The sequence below is a fragment of the Opisthocomus hoazin genome, chromosome 13 (genome assembly GCF_030867145.1).
Source record: "Opisthocomus hoazin isolate bOpiHoa1 chromosome 13, bOpiHoa1.hap1, whole genome shotgun sequence".
Classification (NCBI taxonomy): domain Eukaryota; kingdom Metazoa; phylum Chordata; class Aves; order Opisthocomiformes; family Opisthocomidae; genus Opisthocomus; species Opisthocomus hoazin.
The window spans coordinates 29458105-29479140 of record NC_134426.1 but is presented as its reverse complement, the minus strand read 5'-3'; the positions used below and the strand labels follow the sequence as shown (position 1 = coordinate 29479140).

At 45.5% G+C, this 21036-nt stretch overlaps 1 protein-coding gene across 4 annotated transcripts in view; it reads left to right on the top strand.

Annotated features, from left to right (window-relative positions):
- Positions 1 to 21036, top strand: part of TTC28 (tetratricopeptide repeat domain 28) — a 179702-nt gene that overhangs the window by 85281 nt on the left and 73385 nt on the right. For 3 of the 4 annotated variants that reach the window (XM_075434966.1, XM_075434965.1, XM_075434967.1), the window contains exons 2-4: positions 11894 to 12041; positions 14788 to 15060; positions 16095 to 16225. In XM_075434966.1, coding sequence (XP_075291081.1) covers positions 11894 to 12041; positions 14788 to 15060; positions 16095 to 16225 — 552 coding nt within the window. Of the gene's footprint in view, positions 1 to 11893; positions 12042 to 12857; positions 12951 to 14787; positions 15061 to 16094; positions 16226 to 21036 lie in introns of those variants that run through there. The other variant, XM_075434968.1, reaches the window with a different exon arrangement.

The following is a 21036-nucleotide window of genomic DNA, read 5'->3' as shown; positions in this document are numbered from 1 at the left end:
AAAATGGAGCAGATGTTTAGCAGGGAAATAATTTACAATTGGCCAGTTTGATGGTACCTCTTGACCCTTTCAGGGCTGTTTGATAAAACTAGCAGTTTCCATAGCAACTACTAAATTACTTGGTGCTTCAGAGATCTGTGATAAAGGAGGCGAGTCATTGTAAGGAAACATGGTGTTGCTATTTCTCCCCTTTGCGTTACAAGAGTAGTGATCTGGCAAAGCTTGCTGAATGTGATGCCCCTCCTGAAGAATTTTTCCCACGTTCACCTTGGCCAAAGAAATTTATAAATTTTGTACTTTTTCAGATTTTATTTTTCCCCTTTCCCTCGTGATCAGCTTTGTCCTTCTTGGCAGGTGGTGCTGACTGAGCGTAGACGGGGGTTTGGGACGGGACAGGGGACGGTGACACAAGAGGCAGGAGCCCATGTCTGCAATAGATGTGTGCTGGGTATTCCTCACTGCCCTTCTCTGAGGGGCATGGACCAGCTCCACGGTGCAGGGTACACTGCAGCAACCTGGGTGTGAAGATGTTACAAGTCACCATTATCCTGCGCCTTTGCTACAGTGTATTTCATCTTACTTTTGTCTTCTGTTTTGACAGCTCTTGGAGATTGTACTCTTCTGATTTCTGTTTGGTTTTTTTTTCTTCTTCACTTGTTTCTGTTCTGAGATAGGGATGTAGATCAAGATCAGGGCAGTCTTTAGAACGGACCCGTGGAGATGTATGCTAGGGAAGTGGCTTCAGGGCCTGCTTACCACAAAGCGCAGCGCAATTCTTGAAGCTATCAAGGTGCGCTCCAGCACTCTTGCACCTTTACAAATATTTGGTAGTATGCAAGACCTGTTGTTTCAGTGGAATGTGTCTCATACGTTGGGAAAACAGTCTGTGTTAAAATCCTGAAATGCCTGTTTAAAATACTGTAATGCACTTGTTCTTTTTAAATTGCTGTTTACATTTCATGCTGATCAAAGTTTATCTGACTTTCGGCAGTTCTACAGGTTTTGAGTCATTTGGATAAAATACATCAATAAGGGAAGAGACCTGATTCCCTACACCTCCCCCTTCTCCCCTTTTTATACAAACGTAGAACTGTGTTAGCTTTAATGAAATCTCAGAGGATTTCTGCTGGATCTTTTCACTGTACCGTTGACTGCTACACCCAATATCCATCCACCTCTCTCAACAATCCTGAAGCAAATACTTCCAGGTGAAAATGAGGAGCAAACTTGCTGGATGACCCCAGAAGTGCGCTGTGCTCCCAGTGATTGCTTGGAGACTATAATTTGGCAGGAGGTCGGAAGGAGTCTGCGTAAGACACTTTGGGGATGTCAGGGAACGCGTACTTCGTGGAAATGCTGAGCTGTCACCTCTCCTTCGCATTGGATTCAGTTTTCCAGATGGGATGCTTCAGGAAGAAAACATTTGATTTCCCAGTGTTCATTTAAGTCACAAAGTTCTGGTGTTGAAACCATAAGCTGATGGCAGCATGTGTAATTAGTAATCTTAATTTTCTTATTAGCTAACTTCAAACAGATCATCTTTTACGTGTCTGAGTTAAGTTTGTAAGATGGTTGGCAGATAACCGGTTGCTAGGTGATATGGCCAGACTCAGTCATGCAGTTGGAAAGAAGGAAGGCTGAGCGGTTGCTGTGTTATTTTGTGCAGGTGGTTCAATATCCTGAAGTAATTTTGAGTGCTATCCTTTCTCTGTAGACAAAGGAAAACTACAAAGCTGTGGAGATCCATTATGCTACTCTTCCACAGCCCATCTGGTCAGTCTTCTGTTTTGTAACACTTTGGAATAACTGTACCAAAGTGTCATACCAACATTTTTAATCTACTTCCTATTGTTTGTCTCATTGCCTGACCTTTGCTATGCATCGTGCTGTAGTTCTTCTGGGAAGTCTGCTCTTATATTCTGAAGTTACTTTTACAAAGTTATGGTGATTTCATCACTGATGTAGAAACGAAACCTTGTGATCTTGAACAACGTTTGTTGCTGGAAGAGACACGTACAAATAGAAACTTGGCGCAGAAAAATGACCTCCATTAGGAGAAGTCCTTTTGAATGCTCCCGAGAGATCTGGCAGAGCTGAAGCTGTGTGTGGGCTGTCGCTCCCCTCCTCAGCCTTCCTGCCTCCTGAGCACGTAACTGTGCCGTTCCCGTGTGCTCATCATAGTTCAGCACCATACGTGTTCAGTGGATAACAGTAACTTCCATTGCTGGCAAAGAAACAAATCATGACTGTTCCATGGATCCAGGTGCACACCTACCCTGATTGTGTTCTTGAGCAGGTGCTGTTAGTGGAGTCACTAATTGTCTTGTCTCTCAGAAGTGAATATCTTCAGTAGTGCTTGATGGACTCAATAAAATGAAGGATTTTTTTTGAGCCAAAGTTTCTGATTTTGCTTAGACCCTTCTAAGAGCTGCGCATTGCTGAGTCGACTTCTGGGTCCTTTCTGCAGCACTGCTCGTTCACTTTGTGCAGTCTGGCTGTGTCGCTTCCCTGCCAAAAGTTGCTTGTTCTTTCTTCCAGTTGAAATTGAAATACCTGAAATGATTTTGTGGTTGGGCTTGAATGTAGATCATAGAGCATGTAAGAAAGAAGGTAAGGGACACTTGGCAGATCTTCCTTTGGAAGGTGGATTCCCAGGGAACTTAGTCTCTCCTGTGTCTTGTGATTGTTTCTAGTACTTGTTTCTCCTAATTTTCACCTGCTAAATAGTTTAGATCTCACTGTAGGCAATAAAACAAGCAAGGGCAGAATCAGTTCTTACTCTCCTTGAGTTCAGGCAAATAGACATTGTCTTAAGATTGTGCTTAGCTTCTCCTTCCTAACTTCATCATTAATGGTAACTGAAGTATAAGGAAAACATACTATGTTGAGACTTGGCTGTTCCTGGGCATTTCCTGCAGAACCTGTATCTCCTACCCTCTTCTCTGTCTTCTGGAGAGATCAAAGTTTTGTCTGCTCTAGCTGGAGCTAACCAGTTGGACTTGCCACCCATATTCACTAAGAACTGTTATGCATCTTTGTTCGGAGTTCAGGTATCTCGTGTCAGAGTGACTCAGCAAGAGAAACAAGAATCCTGAGATACTGAGTCACTTCTGGTCATTTAGGTACGATTGCTTAGGAAACACTCACCTGCAGGGTGCCTGGCGTCTGCTTGCTGTGAGACTGGACAGGGGCTTTGCTGTCAGATGCTCACCAGTACTTTCCCATGACAGTGCCTTGAGTGTAGTGTCCTGTGGTCTGTGTGCTGCTGGAGCCCAGCACTCCCTTGCCTGACGAGCTAGCTGGTGACTGTGCTCACCTCAGCCGGCTGTGCAGATGTGCCATTAATGTTCTGTACTGGAGCTGCTGGCCTAGAAAGAGCAAAGTAATGCTAACAACAGCCACCAGAGTAACATTTATTCTCATGTCCAGGTGTCAGGATTTTGGTCATCTTCAGTAGTTTCACTGCAAGATGGCAATTCCAAATCATTGCACAATGTTAGTTTAATCAGCAGTCATACAGCTGGGAAAAGACTTATTGTCTTACCTGTGAATCCAGATCACCTGTGTTGGACTGTCTGTCCGGTCCGTGAGTGCTGCACTGGCTAACCTGGATCTTCGAAATATCCCTGGCTGGACTTGTTGTGAATGCTGAGCCTCGTGACTGTGGGCTGGCCAGATGCTTTAATGTCTCATGTTTGGATTTTATTGTGGGTTTTCAGTGTGATCCACCTAAACTTGCACAGTCTGGCAGGATGCAAAATGAAGAAATGCTGAAGGCTGGGGGAGGGGGCAGTCATTTAGTCATTTGAGCTGCTACTCAGATGAGTAATTCGAAGTGAGACAATGAAACTCTGTGCTGGAACACTCAAGCCGAATAGCAAAAAGAGTTCTTGTGGTGGATGTCTTCCAGTTTAGGACATGATTTTTATTATTCCCTCTTTCCCCTTTTTAATGTTTTTTCATTTGTTCTTGCTTTTAAGGATATAAGAACAGAGAGTAGTATATGTTTGTATATTCTTGAGCTCTGCAAAGGTTCTCAACACTTTCAGCATTGTTAGAATTGGGAGAACTGTGTGCAGATGTACACTGTCAGTTAAATATCAGACATTAATACAATTTAAATCACGGTACAGTGCTGAAACGAAACAAAGTGCTAGGTAATATGATGTTAAAAACAGTTCTACCACTGCCGCAAACTTCACTGAGAAGCAGCCTACAGGTGTCATCTAATCCATTGATTTTTTGTGTAATTCTGTGTCTTTTAAATCTCCAAGAATACCTTACCAAGATTGCTGTTACTTCTGAGCAGGGTGAAAGGTGGCTTATCTTTACTTCTGCAGTTTCTAAAACAAGTTCAGCCAGAAATTGGGCAAAACTTTGTCCCTGTTGACGTGCGGAGGAATTCTAGGAGATGCTATACTTGCAGTTGTGCCTGTGAGCCTTAAAGACGAGGCTGGTTGTGCTTTCCCTGTGCTGTATTTGGGCATCAGCAGCTTGGTTGTTACTTGTATAGAGCACTTCTCTCCACTTGTGGCTGGTTCTTGCTGTTAAATAAGGCTTAAGAGTTGTAGCTGGTAAAGATAGGAAGACTGACTGTTACCACGCGCTGCTATGAAAGGTGGGGTATGCCTTCTGAAGAGGGGATCTAAATTATAGCTGCAGTTTCTAGAGTGAGCCTGGGGTGGGCTAGAATGGAGCAATGACAATAAGCTGTGTGGAAAGCTGGGCTGTTAACTTCTGTGCTAACCAACCTAACTGAGCAAGGATTTGAACTGATGATTACGTTTAATTCGGGTGGGCAAGTAATCTGTGCACAGTCTTCCACCAGGGATAAAACAAGGCATGATACTATACACACCGCCCCATCCTGTTTTTCTGTATAGGCTTGGTGAGGCTTAGAGGAAATTTGCATCTCTGGGTAGTGTAGGTCCTGTAAGAGAGACCTTGGAAACGGGCGGAAGATAAAGCAGCTATGCTGCAGAGACAATGCGTTTGTCAGATCTCTGCTTTTTCCTTAGGGCAGGCTAAGGATAGTGGTTCAGGTGCCAGCCAGGCATACGGACCGTGAAGGAAAATTGTTATCTGGGGTGCAGCCCTAACTTTGTGAAAGCAAGAGTTCAATTTGCGTGGATGGCAAGCAGTATTTATGCATGTGCTGCATGTGTTGTGAATTAAAGCACATTCTTCCCTCTCCTCACATTCCTGAAACCCCACAGCAGAGATTTGTCCTGTGTTTTTCTCTAAAATTTGGCTGTAAAGCAGTTGCAAGGGGAGAGGAAAGATTCAACCTGGTGCTTGGCCCCAAGAAGCCGTAGCAGCTGTTCCCACATTTTCCCCTTTTTGTTCGTCACGCGTGTCGTATTGGTCGACCGCTGGCCTGGCCCAGGTGGGCGGCAGTGAGGAGCTGGCTGGTGGACGCCAAGCAGGCCCACCTGGGACAGGGCTCCGTCTGCCCAGGAGGCGTTCTGCAAACTCAGGACAGGCCGATTAAATGCATCATAGATTATTTGTGTTATTTTTGGCATCATCTCCTGGTCTGGCAAACTGAGGGAGCATTGTGGAAAAAGTGTTCTCGATGTGTTTGCCTTTCCTGTCCAGATAGCTGCTTGTCCAGGGTCTGAAGCCGACGTGAATATAAAGGAGTTTTGAATTTCCTCCCCTGTGTACAATGGGAGTCTTTGTCTAAGGCTGAGGCATTTTTTCAGGTTTTCCATGCTTGTTTGACAGTAATTTTCTGCTCCAAGTTCTTCTGATGCCGTTCCAGTTTCGTGCTTCTGTCTCCATTATCCAGTTACAAATCAGCCAGCAATTCGTTACGTAAATGAGTCTCTCTCTGGGCGTGAAGTTTGATGACAGAATGATCAGATGAGCCCTAGGAAGGTGGCATGGGTGCACAGAGGCAGCGCGGTGTTGCTGTGTGCTGCGGCTGCCGGATGCCTGCAGAGCAGGGGCTGTGTGGGGAAGGGAGGTCCCAGAGGCGCAGGAGCCCCGGGGCATCGGGGAGGCAGGGGAGTCCCTGACCCTTGGCAAACGGAAATCCCGAAACCACCACAGTCTTTGTCTCTGCACTCGATGTGGGCAGCCTGGAACAGAGGGGATGGGTCGTGTGCGTGTTGTCTGCTGCACATAAACTCCTGAAACTCTTACCCTACTGCAGAGAGAAAGAGGTGGTGTTCTGCCTGGCTGTCTCAGCGTGTCCTGAGGTAGCTGTGTGACAGTACGCTCTCACAGGACTCCTACATGCCAGTTAATCCCCCAGCTGTTTTAAAACATTTGTAAACAGTATACCATCCTGCCCAGTAAAGAGTATAATATGGACTGCTCTTAGAAAAACGCTTGTACCCTGGTACTAAATCATATTCCAGAAACACGAGCTCGTGCTTGAGGCTTATAAGAAACTGTGGTAAGACAGGACTGAACTCCTGTGGCTGCTGCTTCCCTCAGACTCTTGTAAGCATTGCAGATGAGATGTGCTAAGGATCTGGACGATTTATTGCTATGGATTCTACAGTGAAAAATGCTAGGAGACCGAAGAGTTGTACCAGAGCCTACTACGGATGCCGGTACAGCACAAGTATTTGCGTAGATCCCTGATTCAAAAAATTAAAGTCTATTTTATCTAGTAAGAAAAGTATAGAGTTGTCTTGGGCTTCCTTTACTTGGCTTGGTTTCATTTAGCAGAATTCTGGGAAACGTAGAGATCCCATTCATATTCATAACTGCTGTTTCTTTGATTTGTGTTTTTACCTTCATTGCATGTTTTGTATTAATTATAAACCAATTACTGTTGCTCTGCCTAAAACAGTTCTTGCATGTTGATATTAGAAGGGTTAAAAACTTCAGAACCCCTCTTGATGTTGGCCATTTCTGTGATGGCATTTACATTCTAATCCTGTTTCAGACTGCACGTGCAAATCTAATCTTCAGGGTCTAAACAGTTGTCTAGATGGGATCTTAGATGGTGAGGATCAGAAAACTAACAAGCATGTTAGTATTTGCATTGCCTAGACGCTGCAGTAGTCAGTCTAGTGATGACTGCTAGTGGGACAGATAGAAATTCTCCTTGTGCATTAGATGGGCTGTAATAAACACAGGTGAAAAATACTAGCCTGTACAGAATCTACACTGGTCAATAAGCAGAAGAAATATGACTTGTGCTTAGAACTGTAGAGCGAGATTATGCCTGGTTAGGCAGACATTGCTTCTGCTGCATCCCAGCCATCAGCCACCTCCATAAAACTGGAGTATCCGATTAGGAAGGTCGTCTTTTGTGTTCTTCTCTTGTTCGTACAATTTTTGTAAAATGAAGAGAAAAGCACCAAGAACTGTAGTCTTGTAATCAAAACATGGCACATGCTGAAAAGCACGGGGCAAAAAGGCAAGTCTGAAAGAATGGGGGCAGGGGGGCAAAATCTGAAGGAGGCAGGAAGACCTGTTACCTTTTGGATGGATCCTGTGCTGGGAGTAATGCGACTTCAGATCGCTGCCAGTCTGTGCTTGGACTTGCTGTATGAGCAGCCTTGGTTACAGGGCCAGTTTGCTGCATGGCTTTGAAGTCTGAAGTGCCAAATATATTTTGCAAGTTATTGAATTAGAAGAACTTATTTTTCTGTTCCAGAATATCACCAGTGCTTTTAGTGGTATTATGGATAAAAAGCACTAATTATTCCCTGTCCTCTTTCCCAGGCCATGTCCACCTGGCTGTATGAAATCTGTAAACTGGCTGAAGTGAGACTAGTTGTCCAGTGGACTGAAAAATGCCTGACTGTATGAGACTGCAGTATGGTGTGACTTCACAGAACCGGAGGTCCATAGGTGTGCAGGATTACTTGCTAACAACCTCTCTAATTTAGTGTCAGTGACTTGTTAAGGTTGGCTGTTTGATAGAGCTGCCTTTTACCTTTTAATCCTCTTTCCTTCACAAAAGGCTCCGGCTGGCAGTGCCATATCCCGCTCTCTGTGTGCTTACTCTGGGGGCTGGCAGTGGAGAAGTCAGTAGATGGCTGTGCAGAGCCCGAGCTGGCTCTGGCTGGAGGCTTGGGTGCAGGTGCTGTTAACCCCGTGGCATGCTAAGGAATCTGGAGGTAGGAACAGCCGAGCACGTGTTCGGTCATGCTAACACAAGGAGGTGAGAAAATAGTTCCCATTGAGGGGGATGGATCTAGTGCCAGATTTCAGCCGAGAGTGAGACTTTTTTTTTTGCATGGTGTCTTGTTCTGGGAAAGTATGATGCAGAGACTGAGAAAATGAAAAAATGAAAAAGGTGATTCCAGCTCTTCGTATTACATTGAGGATGCAAAGAACCAGGGGTTAGAAAACACCTGCTGTTCGTTTGTCTTGTCTTTAGCAAAACATCATTCTGTTGTTGCTTTAATCTGCTTAAAAGGAGTCTATAGTTTTTTCTTACCTGGAGTCACTGAAAAATTAATATAACTTTTACTGTAGACCGAATAGTCTTCTATCTTCACATAGTGTGATTAAAAATGTAAGGTTCACTGAAGCGTGGGAAGACCCTGTCTGTGTCGGGGCTGGAAAGCCCCTCCTTGTCTCATTTCTTCAGCTGCAGCTCCTGGCTCCCTGCCTTTCCTTTTCCTCTCTTCTTCCAAAGGGTGATTCTCACCATTTCCTCTTTGCAGATTTTTTCCCTTGATACGGTGTCTTCATTCCAGTGCTAAACTAACTTGTGAATGCCTCTTGGGGAGGAAATAGGTGATGTGAATGCTTTTTATTTATTTTGTTGAAAGTCTTTGGGGAACACAATGTGTGGAGAGCATTCTGTATACACTGGAAATGGGAGGAGAAAGGAAGGAAGGGGTTTTTGCAGGAGAAATATTGGCCAAAATTTTCCTTTCAGTTACGATTAATAGGTTTTTCTTTTGGGCTCTGAATGCTGTGTTTGTATTCAAATTAAGTAGTTTCTTAGGGGGGACTTCTGGGAATAGATGTGGGGAGGGGATAAAAACCCTTTCCAGAGAGGGCGTTGGAAATGCACGGTGCTAGGTTGTATGCTGTTGGTGAGTCTCGTCCCTGGCTTGTTCTCTTCTGTCATCTGGAGCCTGTGGTGCCTCCTCTGCATGCAAGGCTCGGGGCGTGAGGGCTCTCTTCTCTCAGCGTTGTGAGGTGTGCTCGGTGCTCCACGCAAGTGACAGGGTGGCACAGGCAGGAGCTGGAAACCAGTGTCCCAGCTGCAGCTGCCGGTGCATCCCAGCTAGGCAGGGCCCTTCTCTGGCAGTGAAGGTGGTAGAGTTCTTGGGCGGGCAATGGTGAGCAAAACAGGCCTGTTGCTCCTCTGCAAAGTGCTCTGAGACCTGTGGCCAGGTGCTTTTTCTTGGCCTTTCCCCTCCCTTTTATGATACTGCCTCTGTGGTGTATTTTCTCATGTGGGGAGCTGATGTTCACTTGGATTTCTGTATGAGAACTGGAAGTAGGGCAGAGGCTTCACCTGTGTTTTGTTTAGCTTGCTTTTTCTCTGTTTTCCTCACGGGGGGCATTTTTCTTTGTGCATGACATGAAAGCTAGTTGTTGCTGTAACCGCAGTTGAAGAGTATGTTACTTCTTGTCCTACAGCCTTTGTGTGTGTAGGACGGGATGTGGGAGGGAATTGCACTACGTGGTCCCTTCTGAAGCTTGGAAACGGAAACCCTATTATTCCTGTCTTCTGTAGGCTGTGGGAGGCTTCTCCGCGTTGCCTGTAGCATCCGTCTCCCTCCTGCCTTTTCCTTGAAACCCTGTATGCAAGTGAATTTGGGGTTTCTGGGGTTAGATGACTTTCTCCACTAGTGAGGAAGCCGCGTGTTCCCTGATGTGCTCTCTGTCCTGGTAGTAGGCGTTTTGAAAGAGGAGATGGCAGGCTGCGACCTTCCTGTGACACATGAGACGACGGAGACGCCTACATACAACATGAAGTTCTGTTGCTGGCTGCTGCATTTTTGTGGCCTCATCCTTGATAATTGGAGCACGCAGGCACATTTCTCCTGGACCAGCCTTGTTGGCTGGAAAGGTGCCCATCAGATATGTGCTGCGTCAAACTGCCTCTGTCATCAGGTGGTAAAGACAGTAATTAAATTATAATGATGGGGAAAAAAGGACTTATAAGTGTATGCCATGATTTAGGCGACAGCTCACTGTTGGGAGGACTCATGCTTGATGGCCACTGCATGTTGTTAGTTCTTTGTATTTTCTTTGATTTAAATCTTCATGCTAGTAATCTAATTAACATTGAATTGGGTTTCCAGTGCAGTAGCTTGTTTGGTTCAATAAGAACATGTTTATACTAAAGGTTAATGAAAAGAATTTTGCTTTCATCAAATTCATTAGGAGTGGTTCTACAGTCAAGGCTTACTAATGGAAAATAGATTAAATATTAATGTCTATAAATTTCTCATGTCGTTTCTGATTTTCCTTAATCTCTGCCTCCCTGGGTTGGATTCCAAAAGTGTCTGTAAGCTCTAATGAAATACCGGTTTGGATATTAATTGGAGATTTATCCTGCTTAAGTAAAAATACTTCCGTGTATTACATACTAAGATGTATACTTAATGTATCTTGAGTGCAGGTTTCTATTACAGATAGAGAGAAATAGTGGTGAGGTCTTATCCATGACAGCAATGCTAGGAACCAATCTCAAGGAGCAGTATTATGTTCTTAAAGCACTTTTGAAGAAATGCAGTAATGGTTTATCTTCTGTTCTGACAGCTTTATTTGTACGATTGAAATAGCTTTGAATGAACCAAAAGTGCAGCAAAGTTTGCATCAGAAAGGTATTAGCTGGACATGAGGATAAACCTGAATAAGACTTTTTTGTAATATAGTGTGCAGGTGTATGTGCTACAAATACACCCCAGTACTTTGAATAGATACTGGGTTGTCTGTGATCTCTTACCCAGTAGCTCTCAAGGAAGGTCTGGATACCCTTTGAGCTGGGGCTTTGCCATTGCTCTATGTGTGAGCAGAACATGTTTCTGCAGTTCTTGCTTTGTGTGTGAGTTCCAGGTATCGCAGTTCAGGGAGATGGGGAAGCTCTGTTTGGGAATGCTTTGCAGCTGCACCTTGATGTTGTTGCTGATGTAGAAATAGAAATACATGGTGACAAGAGATTTAAGTTACTTTGAAGGTATTGCACATTACCATGAATGGTTTCCCTGGAAAGGAAGAAACAAAGAAAATTTCTGGTCTCTGCTGGTACTAGATGTTTGTATTGGACTCATTGGCAAGAACTGATGAGAAACTGAGCAAGTTATTGGTATGCTGTGTGAGCCAAGGGAATGGAAATGGAGGTCTCGAGAATGAGCATTTCACAGAATCACAGAATCACAGAACGTTCGGGGTTGGAAGGGACCTCTGTGGGTCATCTAGTCCAACCTTCCTGCCGCAGCAGGGTCACCTACAGCAGGCTGCACAGGACTGTGTCCGGGTGGGTCTTGAATATCTCCAGAGAAGGAGACTCCACAACCTCCCTGGGCAGCCTGTTCCAGTGCTCCGTCACCCTCAGAGTGAAGAAGTTCTTCCTCATGTTCAAACGGAACTTCCTATGCTTCAGTTTGTGCCCGTTAAATGTTATAAGGTTATTTGGTTATAAGTAGTTAAGAATAAATAATTGGTCAAGTCCAAGGGGAAAGCTTTGCCTTAATAGTAATTACCATCTTGGGTCTCACAGTTCAGAGTCCTTGCAAAGGTTGAGAAAGTCATCACACTGAGGGGGATAAGTGACTGGGTGGCAGTCACAAACCAAACTGTGGTGTTGGATTTTTCTGACTATAGCCAGTTTGACCAAAGAAGCCAGAATGTGATCATGTAGCCCAGTGTCCACCAGCACAAGGTCATGGGCAGATTTGTTATTTGTGACTTCTATCAATTAAGTAACTGGCATTTCTTCTTCTCTTTGGCTTTTCAGGCATACTTCCGACAGGGTGTGGCCCTTCAGTATCTTGGACGTCATGCAGATGCACTGGCAGCGTTTGCATCAGGACTGGCTCAAGATCCCAAGAGTCTTCAGCTTCTGGTTGGCATGGTCGAGGCCGCCATGAAATCTCCCATGCGAGGTGAGCAGCAGCAGATTTTCTCGGGGGTGGTGATCTGCTGCTGAGGTACTTAGAGGCGGCAGTTTTGGTCCATGGGTGACTCTGCTGGCATCTGAGGGGGGTAGAACCTGGAGGCCTGAGGGAAAGATTTCAGGATTTGGCTTCTCTGCTAAGTCATCAGGTGCTGAGAAAGGAGCCTGAAGTTGGAGGAGGAACAAATAAAATGCTCTTCTGATTCACTGGGGCAGCAACATGATGATACGTGGCTCATGAGGCACTGGAGATGAAGACGACTCGTGTTGTGTAGCACTTCCAATGAAGTCTTGCTGGTTTCTCTTTTGTCTGGTGTCAGTGCAGATAGAGAGGTGTGCACTACTGTGGCCTTGGCTTTATTATTACTTGGAACAACTTCACACAACGCTTTGGTGCTTGGCCATTCAGAGCAGGGAGTCTTAAATGCTCTGGGCCAGTGTTTGCCCAGAAGATCGCGTCAGCAGCTTTTCTGTGGTAGTAGTCTCTCAAAACACAGCGTTTCAGAAGACAAAAAAGGCTGCTCTGCTAATTCACTTATATTCAGAAAGAGTGTTGAAATCACATGGACCTTGAAGCCGTATTAGCTAAACAGTGTTTTGCACCTCATTCATAATGTCCCCATTTCCAGGATTTCCCTCTCTGCAGGAAGAAGGTAGTCTTCTCTTTGCTCTGTTTTTCTTGCAAGCTTCGTGTTGCAATGTCCTAATGGTATTTCCAAGGAAATGCTGCTGGAGGCCCCAGGGCTTAGGAACCAAGAAGCACTGAAATGAAAAAATATCCCTGTTGGTGTTTCCTTTTTTACAGTGTTTTTCTCCGTCCTCTAAAATGAATTAATCTGGAAGATTCTGTCCTATATAGCAGTTACCTTGTGAAGCTAGTTTCATTTGGTACCCCAAGGTACTGTGGCTGCTGCTTAGAATGGAGATGATATGGTATTTCTATGTAATCATCCCCAAATTTGGCTGCGTGATCTTGCTGTTCTATTGCACTGCAGCTGTATATTTACACTGCTGCTCCCTACCGTGCTTCGCAGTGTTAGTGCTTTCCAGTTGTTATCCTAGCACTGACTGGTTTGGCAGATATTAGATCAGCCTTGCTTACAAACTGTTGGTTTTACTTTGTGAGTGTGTATATACTGTACTACTGTAATGACCGCTCAGAGTCTCGGTCCCACTGTGCTAGGTGCTCTGCAAGCACTTTAGTAGTTGTGTGTTGTTCTGGACCCCTTTGCAAGAGCTTACTGTCCAGGAGAGATGTAGAAGATCTCTCCGTGTATTGTCTATGGTGTAAAGCCAGTCCCTTGTAACTTGATTCCACTAGGATAACAGAGTGTTTGAAGCTCAGGACAGACTGATTTGAGTGGTAGCTTTCAGGATAGTTGCATTCAGAGAAAGAAGAGAAGCAACTGGAAGTGCTGTAAGTGTCAGTGTGCTAAAGATCATTAAATGCAGTCACTGAGGAATTCAGGGAGCATGGGTCCACAGTACATAGAGATGAAGGTGAAACTCACTTCCCCAGTAACTGAATCAGTGTTGCTACATCTTTCACCTGGTTGTGGCTATGTTTCTTCCCTTACTGTTCACGGTTGTACAAGAGCAGTATTGAGCTCCGTGTCTACCCTTCTGTTACCCTGCTGGTTCTCCCTTTCCTGCTGGACTCTAAAGTTAACAGGAGCACTTCTCTTGTGCTTTCCTTTTTCTTCCTTTTTCCTTGTCTGTACCTGTCTTTCTCCCTATATTTGCCTGGATTACCTGGCTAGGATCGTAGGTAAGCTCCTTAAGACAGGAACTGAGTTCATACCTGCTCTTGCAGTGATAAGCATGATAAGTGGTGGCATAGTACAGTGACTATTTGTGTCCTCTTACATCTGCATTTAATCCCAGAATCTAATTGGATGTCTGTATCTGGCATCGTGTGCACACTGTTTGCATCTTCAGCGAACGGTTAAAATCCTCTTTTGTCGTTGCTTATACACTTGGTGATTGTAGAGAGGCAGAAATTATGAGAACAGGGAGCAAGTGGCTTTCTGAGGTTGCTGTGGTAGTGCTGATTCAGGTGAGAGCGTCTAATCAAGAAATGCTACTTGGTCAGCAAATTCTGGAGTCCTGTTATATTGTTGAAACATGCAGCCAAGATGTTTTGTCATCTGAATGATGGAAGCAGTTGGACAGTTGTAAGTAGTCTGGCAGGTCCAGTGCTGTCATTCTGCAGGAGTACCTTCTCCTGCAAAAGAAGGAGCAACTTCTTTCTGCAGTTTTTGTCCCCTCTCTTGGCACACAATGTGTGCCGTGGTATCTGGACAGGCACGGATTTTGCACATGTTCAGCTGAAAGTTTGTGCTGAAGGAGCAGAAGCTGCAGTGCTCTTATACACTGCTGGTGGCCCATTTCCAGTTTCCTGCAAAACTGTACAGGTGTTCTCTGTATTCTTTCTAACATTAGGCCAGTCTTCAGAGATCAGTACAAGACTGTTCTGCATGCTTTTGCTGTCTTCCTGAAGTGCTTTCTGCAAAGAAAACATCAGCTTGCTCGTTGATCTGTCTTCATGTACTAGATATTAGATGATGCATTTGAGCCCTGAGTTCCCGTAATAAATCTTGGTTTGCTTTGGGCAGTCTGGCCCATAACTTGCATGTCATTTAATTACCAAAGAATGAGAATGAGTTGTGAAGATGATTTCTGGATGCAGATAACTTGGTTTGTTGAGTAGCTCTGCCTTCATTTTTGTGTTTCAGAGTCCCTGGAGCCCACCTATCAACAACTGCAGAAGATGAAGCTGGACAAGAGCCCCTTTGTCGTGGTGTCTGTGATTGGCCAGGAGCTTCTGACTGCGGGCCATCACGGGGCCTCTGTGGTCGTGCTGGAGGCTGCCCTGAAGATCGGCACTTGCAGCCTCAAGCTGCGGGGATCAGTGTTCTCCGCACTGAGCAGTGCGTACTGGTCCCTCGGGAATACGGAGAAAAGCACTGGATACATGCAGCAGGACTTGGACGTAGCCAAGACTTTAGGTAAGTTCTCCTTTCGCTTGCTCGAGTGCTGGATTGGTACAGGTGGAAAAAATTAATAGCTGTGTTAATGGTCAGCATTCCCCTGTAATGCTTAGGTTACTGTGAGGTTTCACAAGCTGCTAAATCAAATCTGAAATTCCTGAAATGTGCAAACTACAGGCTTGTGCAGCCCTGTTTACCTATGTGTCTGAGGGGGCAGATGATCAATGAATGTACTAAGGTTTTACGGGGTCCCCTAATTTTCTGGTGTCATGTATGTGGGAACTGGTCTCATCCCCTGTGTAGACTTGGGCTCAAAACCTTAAATGAGTCTTAAATAAAGCAATACGTTTTTTCAAGAATTTGGTGGGAAAAGGTGCTCAGACTGAGCTTCTGAGGCAGTTGCCAGGGAAGGAACAAATCAGGAGTAAGACAACGAATGAACAAGAGGATTCAAAAAAATAAACAAGTTGGAAAATTCCTTGTGTGCAGTATATCCTGCACAACGCTGAGAGCTTTCAAGCTTTCAGGGTATTGTAGGAGAGGAGACAGTATGTGAGACAGAAGGGCATAACCTTGCAGACGTGGGAAAGATAGCGACTGAGGGCTCTAGCAAGAAGAGTTCACTGAAATTATAGGGACTACGATCTTGAAGGTAGTAGTAGATGTACTTTGTGGCTGAGCTGAGCTGCAGGATTGCTTTCTGGAGAAATCTGGCGTGCTCTCTGCTTGCTTTAAGCCTGGGCCATTGACTTTCACAAATAAGTCGCTAACGTCAAGCAAGGAATAAACATGGAAGAATGGAAAATTACCAAGTGTTAGGCCAAAGAAGAAATTAAAACAATTCTAAAACTAAGGTTGATGGCTATTGTAGAAGTTTCTGAAGGCCAGCAAAGAGGAGAGTTTTTGCTGTCTGTTAAACATAAGAATGAGTTTGTTCTGTTGCTCATTCTCACACTGAAGCATCAGTTGTACAGTGTGTTCCAGTCTTGCTGCTGGACGCTTCCAGTGACGCCTTTGTTAGCTAACCTTTCTTTTGTTTGCATGTGACTCAGGTGACCAGACGGGAGAATGCCGAGCTCATGGAAATCTAGGCTCCGCATTCTTCTCCAAAGGAAATTACCGGGAGGCCCTTACTAACCACAGACATCAGTTGGTGCTCGCCATGAAACTCAAGGACAGAGAGGTAGGAAACTTATTAAATAGACCCAACTGGGAGTCAGCACTGCATGGTTTTCTGGAGAGATACGAATGTGTCAAGAAGCCTTGTCTGTCAGCCCTGTTATTCTGAGAATTTGGAAGCTAAGGGATCTCTCTTTCCAGCCATTCACTTTCATTTTGTTAAGGAAATTGTTTGTACCAGTAGATACTGTGCGCAAGTGCAAGTGGCAGGATGCCTTGTTTGTCCTTTTGCCCACCTCTGCCTCTAGTCCCCGTGTGGCTCTGAGCAAGTCATTCTGCCTCCCTCTCTTCCCATCCGTTTTGTCCACGGTGCATAGGCTCCAGGGTCTGAGGGTAGAAGCTACTGCTGAGTGGGTGTCAATACAGCATCTCTGCAGTTGAGCCATGGCTGTCATCGGCTCTTGCTTTCCCTGTGATACAGGTGCTACTGATTCAGACTCTATTAGGGTGCATCCTATGTTGTGCCTTTTACAGGTAATGAGCTAACTCCCTGTCCTGAATGTTCACATAACATACGCTTTGTTTAAAAAGTAGTGAAAAGAAAAAGAATACATGCCAATCTGAAAATGTAAAGTTGTATAAAGTAGGGGTTGCTTGGACTGGATCTGACTTGCCTTGACCATTTGCCGTTCAGCTCTCAAGGTGTTATGCTGGGCTCCCTGCCAGTCCAGGGAAGCGTGCTGCATGGACTAAAGAGTCTGTCACAAGAGATTTCAGCTGAAAGTTCACTGTGAGGACAGAATGGTAATTTTAGTGCAAGCTACAGATACAAAAACTATTCCTGCCCCCTCCAGTGGGTTCCCCTCTATTGTGGATAGGAAAACCGCGGGCTTGTGGGTTGCGTGGCAGGTGAAGGGAGTAGCTAGAGGCAGCAGGGTGGGTGTGAGTTCGTGTAAAGGCAAGTGGTGTTGGGGAGATCAGTTTCCCACTGATCAGTCATTGAAAAGATCCATTTAAATTAGCTAAGTGCTTTGCTGAAGTGTTATTTTGTAAGTTAAATACCAAATCAGCCTTGGAGAGATGCATCTTTCAGTAGGTTGTGGAGGGACTGTGACTAGGGGAGGGATCTGCTAGACATTTTAATGATTGTTTTACCAGCTGGAAAGCCTCCTGAATCACTTCTGATTTCTTTGTTTCTGTTCATGCAGAGCAGAAAAGCTGTTATTCGTCGTTCTTTTTGTAGTTTTCTTGACTGGGGTCCCTGTTCCTGCTCAGAGTCCAGTCCAGGCAGCGGCTGCTCCTCCGTGGTGTTTCTCCAAGGAGCAGATCGCCTGTGGTGGGAGGGGGCTGAAGGAAATCGTGGGAAACGGCTGTGCTGGTGCCCGGCCCAAGCACAGCAGCCTGCTGGCCCGAGGACAGAAGGGCTGGTGCATTTCACTGGCTTCAGGCTGCTGATCTAAACTGATCCCAATGGTTGATCTGGGAGGAATCCAGGGAATGAAGGCTAATCACGATAGTTCTTAGTTTATGACACATCTGGGCACATAATTAATAGTTATTAACAACAAATGACTACTTGGTTTAGCAAGAAAGCTGAGCTTCTTGGATTTCCTGTAGGATGTAACCACAGGAAATTAATTTGGCGCTTTCTGATGACATCATCTTGACCACAGAGCTTCCTCTGAACAAAAAGCTGTTTTTCTTGGCCTTCTTTGCAGACATTTTTATAATGCAAATGTTATAAAGTTGCAGTAGTGCTGATGTGAATTCCAACAGAAGGGAATTTGGTGTGCGACTGTAATGAGGTAATTGTTTTACCTCCAGCTGTATAAAGAATTGGCCTAGAAGGTAAGAAGTGCTCCTTTGTATGGGAGACTGCTATCCTCAGAGGGAACACTGGGCTCTGACGCTGCTGAAGCAAATGTTTGTACCAGGGGCTTCTGCTGGATTGTGTCGCTCATAAACCCAGAAGGAAGTCGCAGAGGGTCTGGCTGTAGCATTCAGATCCGTCCTCCCCCACGCGAGCCTGGAGAAGTGAAACTTTGTCAGCTGAGTGGGGAATCATATCAGCTGCTCAAATGGGCTGAAGATTGTAGATGTTTTTCTCTCCCTGGCACAGGGAGTCTGCAGCTTCTGTTAGAAGCACCGCATCGTGCCAAGCACAGTCCGTACGTCCAGATAGGTCATCTGCTCTTTGCAGTCACAGTGTGGGGAAAAGTTCAGGCTGTTTTGTGATACTGGTGCCCAGAGAAAGAATGGAGCAGAAGGAGCTGGGATTTGGCACATCTGTAGCATCTCTAAGAGAGACCTTGAGGTATTGAACATACGTGTGGGTTTGGTCTATGCAGATGAGTAAGAAGACTAGTTCTTAGCAAGACGCTGTAATGGGCACTGTGAAGAAGCCATCTCCAGTGTCATTTCAGTGCTTTCCATCACAGTTAAGTGATGGGTTGGATTTTTCAATCAGCTGCAGTGGCTGGTTAGGAAATTCAGATGACCTGATTTTGTGAGATTGTTTCTGAAAGAATTAGTAGACTTAAAAGTACAGTTGATTGAGCAAACTGAAAATCATAAGGGACTCAGTCTTTCTTTCTATGCATGCTTTGGTTCCTGTGGAGCTTTGCAGATGGTCGCTGTGGTCAATAGGATACCATCCTAAAAAGGGTAACAACAGAAGCAGAAGAGAGGAAGGTAGGCAGGACCGTCTAGAAGGATAGCTGCCTGTCTTCTGATGGTGGTGAGAGTGGGAGTTCAGCTCGGAGATTTAGATGCAATTAAAGAGGAAATAGCAGCGCAGCTTGGTAGTCTCTCATTTCTCTGTGAAGATGAAGCAGAGCCGGTTTCAGTGTGGGCTGTCTTGGCCTGCTGCAGACCCTGGGAACGTACTCAAGTTGAGAATGCCGATGAAGTCTGTGCTGCTGCTCTTCTTACAATGATGTCTCTTGTACTGGCTGAAGTGAAGCTGACGTCGATATGCTTACCCATGCTTCATCCATGCTGCTGGTGGCAGGGTGGACATCACTGAGCTGTGTCTTTAGAGCCCCTAGGTAGACAGCACAAAGTTTGACCATACCTTTCAAAGTGAGTGGGATGCTGCACAGCTCATTCGAGCATGGAGAGACCACAAGGACTGGTGGCTGGTGGGACGGTAGCTCTGTGTCCTTGTGCACGTTAGGGAGCTCAACTTTGGGCAGGTCCATTAGCACTAGCTCCGACTAAGACCCACTTAATTCGTGTGCAGATGTGGAAATAAAACACTCTTAGGCTGGTGAGGCCCCTAGGTACAGGCTCATCCGTTCCTTGCTTCTTCAGAGCCAGCTGCAGGCTGCTAAGTGTGTAACGGCTGCAGTCCTGAAAAAATGGTACGCTGTCCGGTGCGGGACATCCCTCTGAGGAGCGATGAGAGCTGTCACACTTGTAGCCGACGACTGAAGATGGAGTCAGGTGTTGGCGCTCACTCAGAGTTTTGGCTCATACAGGACTGTCTGCACCACTGCAAAGGCAGAAGAAAGACCGGAGTTCACTGCCTCAGGGCAAAAGCAGTTTGTATCTTGCCTCTGTTGGGGATTATAAGATAGCTACTGCATGTTAGCTGTCTTGCAGTACAAATCTATCCGTTTTTGATAAGAGATGCAGAGTGTTAGGTCTGTACTATATTTCTGCAGTAATTACTTTGACACCAGCCAACCTGATCTTCTGAAACTCATCAGGTAACCCACGTAGTGTCTGTTGATACCACATCACAAGCTGTGATTTAGACAAGGGTAATACAAATGAGCTATGCCAGGGTCAGAGGAAAGACTGGAGTCAAAAAGTAAATGTGAAAGCTTTTGATGCCTATAACACTACTCTCCCGTGTCCCAGTTCCTCTCTATCTCTAGCTGCTCTGCAGGTGTGCAGAACTGTCTGATATTACGAATTCTGTAAGGCCGTAGTGCCAAGGTAGAGCTGCCAATGGGTGATCTCTCAGGACAGGTTGGAGTGGCCCTTTTTTATGACCATTTGAAAGGATCTGTATTCCTTCCAAAGCATTTCATTTGGAAGAGTACTCCTTGAGGGAGTGTTCTGAAGCTATGAGGACTAACAAGTAGAAATGGAAAGGGAAAGGAAAGCTGTGGAGCCCCTCCTCGGGTTGGGTGTCCAAACCCCCCTCACATAGGCTGTGCTTGAATCCTGTCTTGCAGAGGCCACCAATACCACAAGGACTCTGCAATGTAATAGTTCCCCGCGCTCATGGGCCATCAGATGCCTTCTATTACAGCCCCGCATTCAAAAATAGCAGGGCAGTAAGGCAAAATCATAAACTAACCATAATAAAATTAATGCTTGTGTGAAAGTGTGTTGCCAGTTTTGAGCTTTTGGGAAGGATGATGTTGCTGGAAAGGCAGAGTGCTGGCAGCTCCTGTGTGTTGGCTGGCCCAGCACGTTTGCAGCTGAACTGGGCTGTTCGTTGAAGATGCAGCATCCCTCTTCGCTAGGCAGGAATGAACAGAAGGCATTGGGCGAGGAGGAGGATTGTTTGAGCCCTTGAACTCTCCCTGGGGCTGTGACGAAGATGCAGCTGAATGACTTGTTTCCTGCTGCCTCTTTTCTGAGAGAGCATGACTGTGGGAAGGGTGGTGGGGCCTGGAGGAGAGACGGGCTTTGTCACTGCCAGCTTGCCCCTGTGTTGACTTAGGGTGCCCAAGAGCTTGCAGCAATCGTTCTTGATCCAGTTTGGAAGGAGTTTCCCCCCACCTCCCCTCTAGAAGCAGCTGTTTCTGGAAGGAGTAGATGCAGAACTGGCTGGGGCTCGGTGCCGGTTACAAATGGTTACTGGCTGTTTCTGTGGCCACTGTCTGCTGCACTTGGGTATCTCCACAAGCATATGTTGCT